Source organism: Suncus etruscus, chromosome 1, assembly GCF_024139225.1.
Source record: "Suncus etruscus isolate mSunEtr1 chromosome 1, mSunEtr1.pri.cur, whole genome shotgun sequence".
In the NCBI taxonomy this organism is placed as follows: domain Eukaryota; kingdom Metazoa; phylum Chordata; class Mammalia; order Eulipotyphla; family Soricidae; genus Suncus; species Suncus etruscus.
The window spans coordinates 198,854,906-198,861,959 of NC_064848.1; the positions used below are offsets into that span (position 1 = coordinate 198,854,906).

The 7,054-nt window shown below is 38.5% G+C and overlaps 1 protein-coding gene across 1 annotated transcript in view; it reads right to left on the reverse strand.

Moving 5' to 3' along the window:
- Positions 1–2,336, reverse strand: part of LOC126001162 (ABC-type organic anion transporter ABCA8-like) — a 14,400-nt gene extending 12,064 nt beyond the window's left edge. Inside the window, 1 exon segment of the mRNA XM_049768373.1 lies at positions 2,154–2,336. Coding sequence (XP_049624330.1) covers positions 2,154–2,156 — 3 coding nt within the window. The 5' untranslated portion in view covers positions 2,157–2,336.
- Between the last annotated feature and the right edge of the window lie 4,718 nt (positions 2,337–7,054).

The window sequence follows — 7,054 nt, forward strand, 5'->3', positions numbered from 1 at the left end:
AAACTTGGGCACAGGTTTCCTTCTAGTATGGGTTTATATAGCCACTGAATCAGTAAACTAAACAAAAGGAGATAGAAAAGCAAATTACATGCCTCTGGAATTCTGTGTACCTTCTTGAAAGATCTCTAGGGCCTTAGGTTTAACAGCTCTTCAGGGGTTAAAGGTGGCCCAGAATTAGCCATATGAATCAAAGGAATGTAAACTACAATCCATTAGGGAGTTAAATTTACAGTAGGTACACCTAAGGCAACCAATGGGAGCTGAAGAGCACAGGAGTAAGTATGCTGGGATTAGAGATTGTCCAGAGCTAGGTCAAAGATACAGAAATAGATTCTATAATGGCTTGACACAAGGGAGTCCATATTCCCCACCACCACCATTTTACTGTTTGTTTTTCTTTAAACAGAGTCCATAGAAATAATCAACCCAGACCAGAGGCAGGAACCTCCTTAAAGCTAGAGTCTCTGAAAATGATCTTTATTGATTACTAACTGTTAAGGCTGATTGCTAACTGCTGGGGCTTTTCTGAGATTGCAACCACATTTCCCAGTATCATGGCATTGTAACCTGTGTATAAACTTGTGCATACCTACTTACCTGCACAAGAAGGATGTACTCTTAAAAAGGATTAGAAAAACACTGATGGAAGCTGCATAATTTGGATCTGGGACTCCCGTGCAATTGTGGGCTAAAAAACTCCTCAATAGGGCTAGAGCAATAGCACAGCACAGGATGTTTGCCTTGCACATGGCCGACTTGGGGCAGACTCAGGTTCGATTCCCAGTTTTCCATATGGTCCCCTAAACCTGCTAGGAGCGATTTCTGAGCACAGAGCCAGGAGTAACCCATGAGTGCCACTGGGTGTGCCAGCGAAATTAAACTTTTTCTTGGACTCTGAGTCTCTCTGAGTGACCTCAGAACAATACCACAATACAACTAAACAAAAAAGAATGAGTAAAACTAATAAATCACAATAAATAATAACAACTAATCATATACTAATAATCACAACTAATAAATCATAATGAATCACACATTTTCATGTCATTCAGGTTTTACACATGACTCTGTTTTCTTATGTTTTCCTTTCACATTTTCCCATATCTGGGGAGGATGTCAATTCCCAGATAAAGCTATCAACCAAATAGATGGTTCCTAGTATAGAGAATCTATATACTATATACTAGGTATATTTATATACTAAGTAGAGACACTGATAACGGTCTACATGCACGACTGTATGGTCCAAAAGAGTAATCTCTCCGGGGATTCAGTCACAGTCAATGAAACATGGAATGTGCATTGGGCTGGCTCAACTCCCATGGATTTTCAGTTATGACTGAGGATTTTTCTGCATTATCTCTCAATTTGCATGTGCTATGTAGTTTACTAGAAGAGGAACCACTACATAAATCCCCTGTTATATTCCTAGAAGACAGGTTCAAGTTGTAACTACTCGGTTTTTTCACTGTTATTGTGATGATTGAGTCCATTGAGGACACAATGCTTAACGTTATAAAAGAAGGAAAGTTCAGGATACTGCAAGTAAATGCAATGGAAATTGTAATGTGTTTAGGAAAAACTTTTTTTTTTCACCTTGGTGTGCACAGAGTGAAATATTTTGCAGATCATTTTATATTTTCAAAAGTTTTACAAGCGGAGAGGGTTGTTTTGCAATGCTTTTTTAATTTGCAATGTTTTGCAATGCTTTTGTAAATAGACTCAAAGTCTGAAGAACAGTTTCTCCTAAAAGTAACCCCCCAATATTATGCAATAAAAGTTAATAATTATAACTTCTAAAACATTTCAGGTTTACACATCCATTGCCAACATTTTTAGATCTTGACAAATTTCTGCAAATTTTAGAATTTTTTTCTCCCCACCCTCCAACCATATAACAACTGCACAATTTAAAATAATCTTATATTTTACTTTAATACTTGCATCTATAGAATAGCTGTTTATAGGATAGTGTCAAACAACAGAATTGTTCATAAATTTCCAAAATAACTTCTCTACTGTTAGCATTCTATCTCCAAAGCCACATCCTATGACAACTCACGGATAAAAAAAAAATGAAACAAAGCTGCATCAGGAAATTCAAAACAAGAAGCATAACACAAGAAGCTAAAAAAAGAATACAACAAACTTACCATCTGAGAAATTTGAAATAAGAGATACGGAAGGGCTTACAGTCGCTGATCTTAGGAGAAAGCAAGTTACATTTTCCTCCGTTATTACCACATCTCTAGAAATTGCTCTAAGTTTGACGGCAGTGAGAAGTTCCTGTGATGACTGTTTTCAGAGAAGAAATTATGATCTCAATTCTGTCATCTCTGCCAAACCTCAGAGCCACGTGATCACTCTTAATTGTTTGTTTTTCCACTGACAACCCCAGACATATCCTAAAGAGCAGTGAGTGGCATTTCTACTCAGTTGCTTGGTTGTATCTTACTATAAAAAGCAGCCTGACAGATGAAATTCAATATGCAGAATTATGTAATGATCCAACATACTATCATACCCAAGATAATTATGACTGATAGTAACATTGACAGTACTATCCTTTAAGCCACTAAATCAAAGAATTCATTTCTCTTTAATCAGGTATTTTAATCAAATATCTCTTCATTTCTAGAGATCTAGACTGACAGAATCAACACTGAAGTTGGTTAATTAAATTTTTATTCTTCTATGAGTCATCTTCCTGCAGTTTGGAATGACTTGTGATATCCTGTGATATTTAAAAAAAAAAAACTTTTACTGATTAATTGATTGGTTTCTGGGTCATATCCAATGGTGCTCAGGGGTTATTCCTGGCTCTGTACTCAGAAATCACCCTTGGCAGTCTGGGGGACCATATAGGATGCCAGAAATCGAATTGGGTCCCTCCTGGATCAGTTGCATGCAAGGCAAATGCCCCACAGCTATCTTTCCAGTCCCCTTTTGTGGCACTTACCCTTTGATCTGAAATTTATATAGAAAAGCACTTATTTTCCTCAGTTTGAAGCTTTACTTGCCATCTTTTGGCTATTGATGTCTAATTTAATTCTATGAAATATATTTTCTGTATTTTTTGGAAAAAATATTTTTATATGAAATTTGCTAAGACTTGCCTCATTACTGAGGAATATTTATTTTTAGTGAACATTCCCTTTTTGCTTGACAGTAAGTAAGTGAGTGCTGTAGCAGAACATTGTATATAAATATCTATGAGCTCGGGGACCAAGCCCCCAACCTGTTGAGCCTCACTTGAGGCCTCCATCACTTGGAATCACCGTTTCTTGGATGGCCTACTGCATCAATGACTCTGCAGAGATACTGATTACCACATTTCAGGTATACCAATTGTTGGGTTGATATCACTAGGGGTTTGTTTTGTTCTGTTTTGTTTTTGAGCAAGTGCAGGCACTCCCCTCTTCCAGTATCTCCTTTCTTCTGGGAAAGCCTGGCAGCTGTAACCATGCCCACAAGTGCAGTCAGAATGTTCAAATCAGGCCATCTTCCAGGATTCTCTGCAGCTGAGTATATGCCCCTAAAAGTCACAGTGTTGTAGCTTTGAATTTCTGAACACACCTTCATTGATTTGTTGCTGTCATCCCTAAAGGAACATCCCCAATTTGACAGAATGAACAGCTAACAAGAGCTTACTGAACCTTCTGCCTTTGTATTAATAACTTCATTGGTGATACAATAATTTTCACAAATGAACTTATGACTGTACTTTTAGTCTTTCTTTTTTTTCTCTCTTCTCTTTGATTTCATTTTTTTCTTTTCTTTTTTATTTTTTAGTAACTTTCCTTTTCTTTATCTGGAAACAAATGTATTATGATCAACTATTTCAACTAAGTGATACGTTTTCTTATAAAAAATTATGTATCTATGAGATCATGTTGGTTGATAGTATTGTTCTATTTTCCAGTATTGGGGATATTTTTCTGTATCCTGACTGGCACTGTTGAGAACTGAGGGAAGGGAGAGTATTGAGGATTCTGAATTTTTTCCTTTTAGATATATCTGGCATAGCCTTTCGTAATATGAAGTTGTGTTAAATTCATAAACACCTAGGATTGTTGTCTTCTTGGTGAATTGACCTTTTTTGGGGGGTAAGGGGAGAGACAGGGTTGGATCACACTTGCCAGTGCTCAGGTCTTACTCCTGACTCTGTACTCAGGGATCAATCCTCTAGTCTAGCAATGATGGAGATTAAAATAGAATCAGATATGCAGGAGTCAAATACTTAAAATCCTGAACAGTATCTCCAGCCTTTGACCTTTCTAATCATGCTGTACTCTCCATCCTTATCCCTAGTAAGTGTGCTGTGAATTCTGCCTTTGTTTAATGCTCCTGTGGGGGGGGTAGGGGGTCAGTGAATGGGTGCTCCCCACTATTCGCAGTCAACCTTGCCTGATGCTCAATGCAAGAACCTAAGGTTAAAGTTGGCTGCTTGATGGGGCTGGAGTGGTAGCACAGTGGTAGGGCATTTGTCTTGCACACTGTTGACACAGGATGGACACAGGTTCAATTCCCTGCATCCCATATGGTCCCCCAATCCAGGAGCGATTTCTGAGTGCAGAGCCAAGAGTAATCCCTGAGCACTGCTGCCAGTATGGCCCCCCAAAAAAGACAAAAAAAAAAGTTGGCTGCTTGGGCCCTGCAATTTCAGGATACTCAGGCCGCATCTGGCAGTGCTTGAATGTTGGATCCCCCACACCCTGTGATGCTATTCCCTAATAATTTGACAGTTGGAACATCTGGTAGGAGGGCCCTGTTCTGGGAGAACCCTTATTCTGGGGATTTTCCTTTAGGCAAGAGCTTCTGAGACACACCTCACCAGAGATGGGAAAAGACAGCACAAAGAAAGGTGCTATTATCCCCCATGGTTAGTGGTTGCTAATCAGGCTTGACTCCAGGTGTCCCTTCTCAGAAACAGAAAGCTCTGGTTAAAGGGGAGATTCTGTATCAATGCTGTGTTTCTCCTAAGGATTCCTAAGCCTCAATGCTTAAGCTTATCTTCTCCCTGGCACCTCACTTGACTCTAGCTATGTTTCTGCTATGTCCTGACACCCTGCATGTATCTCAGTTTCTCTTGTTTTATATAAGCATTTTTGGAATGGAGTAAGTGTCTCTGGCTATCAGTCTAAGAACTGTTCTTTCCTGGTCATCGGTTGGGAGTGGGGAGAGTCCTCAGTGCCAAATGCATGGTGGTGGTGGGGTAATGGAAAGTGATACTTGTTGGCCAACAGGATTGGCACACTAGAGGTCCTAGACATGATTCAGAGACCTTGTGAGCCAAGACTGAACTGGAGTCAGCTGCATGCAAGACATGCATCTTAACCCCTGTACTACTATATCTCTAGCCCCTAAAATCTATTTTATCTGTCCTTAATATAAGCAATTCTTCTCCCTTTTTATCAATGATTTATTGGTGTATTTTTTGTTCTCTTATAACCAACCATATATTTATTATGATATATTTTAAAGTATTTATAGTTTAAGTCATGTGTTGGTAACATTGTTAGTATTTATATCTTTGATTTACACTCCATACCTCACTACCACCAAAGTGCCCAAGTTCCTCTACCAATGTTCTTATGTTACTTCTAGTCCACTTCGTCATTCCCCTCTCTCTCACAGCCTTTATCCACCCCTACTGTGTAATCTAAATTTCAGTTTTGTCATCTAAGGCTCCAAATAATTTTTATTATTTACTACTGTCTATTATCTGGCTTTCTTTCACCTTATACCAAGATGAGCAGAATTATCTGACATTTGTCTCTCTCTGACTTGTTTTGCTTAACATGATGCCTTCAGGTTCCATCCAAAAAAATTGTGTGGATTTCTCCTGTGTAGTTTTTTTATGTGTGGTTTCAGCTACATAGCATTCCACCATGCATATATTCCACAATTTCTTTATGAATTAGACTCACTATACCTCTAGTGAACTTATTATGAAAGCCAAATGTGGCCTCCTTTGTTTTTGGTATAAAAACTCAATTAGATGATCTATATCAGGGATCCTCACTTTCAAACAGGGTGCCAGTTCGCTGCCTCTCAGACCATGGGAGGACAGGACTATAGTTTAAAAAAATGATGAATAAATTCCTATGTACACTGCACAAATCTTATTTTAAAGTAGAAAAACAAAACAGGAATAAATATAATATTTAAAATGAAGAACAAGTGAAGTTAAATCAACAAACTTACCAGTATTTCAATGGGAACGAGGGGTCTGCTTTTGGCAGGCCATTGTTTGAGGACCCTTGCCTTAGACTGACAGGAGGAATCGAGAGACAGAAAAAGGAGGGGAGTTGGAGAGTGCTGTGCACAACCCACACATGCTCACTGTGGGCCTCAGATGAGTTGGCTGCTAAGCAAGACAAGCAGTGGATGCAGGAACACCTTGCAGGCTGGATAAATGTCTTCAGTAGGTGGCATGTGATCTGCAGGCCATAGTTTGGAGACTCTTGATCTATATCTTGCATTTAGATAGGTGTTTAGTTTAGTGTGTTTAGATAGGTGACCTTTAATGTACGTGTTGGTATTTTTAGATTCAGTCTGTCATTATGTTAACTAGTTTGGTTTGTTCATTCTGGTGTTCCTTTTTCTGTTACCCATCTTGCGCTTTCTTTGAGGTTCTTTGGACATTGTTTACTATTATTGTACTTTACTGGCTGTCTTTTACAAATGACATATTTGTACAATTATTTCTGTGATTGCTAAAGGATTTTAAAGATAACATGTTTAATGTTATAGAAAACTTAGAAGCAGTGGTTTGTCACTTTAGCAATTTAGAATGTACCAAACTGTACAGCATATGGGAAAATAGGATGGTAGCCACCAAGGTGCACTACCTAATAGCTACAACCAGAAATAGACAGGTCAGGAAAGCAAAAGACTAAGGAAAGTAGCTATCACCCCAATAAAAAATATCCCTTACTCACTCCCTGGTCCTGAGCTAAGTTCCAAATCAGAATGTATAGACTAAGGAAGTAGCCAGAGGAAGAGTCTTATAATATCTTGATAAAAATGCACTGTGGTAATTTCCTTATTT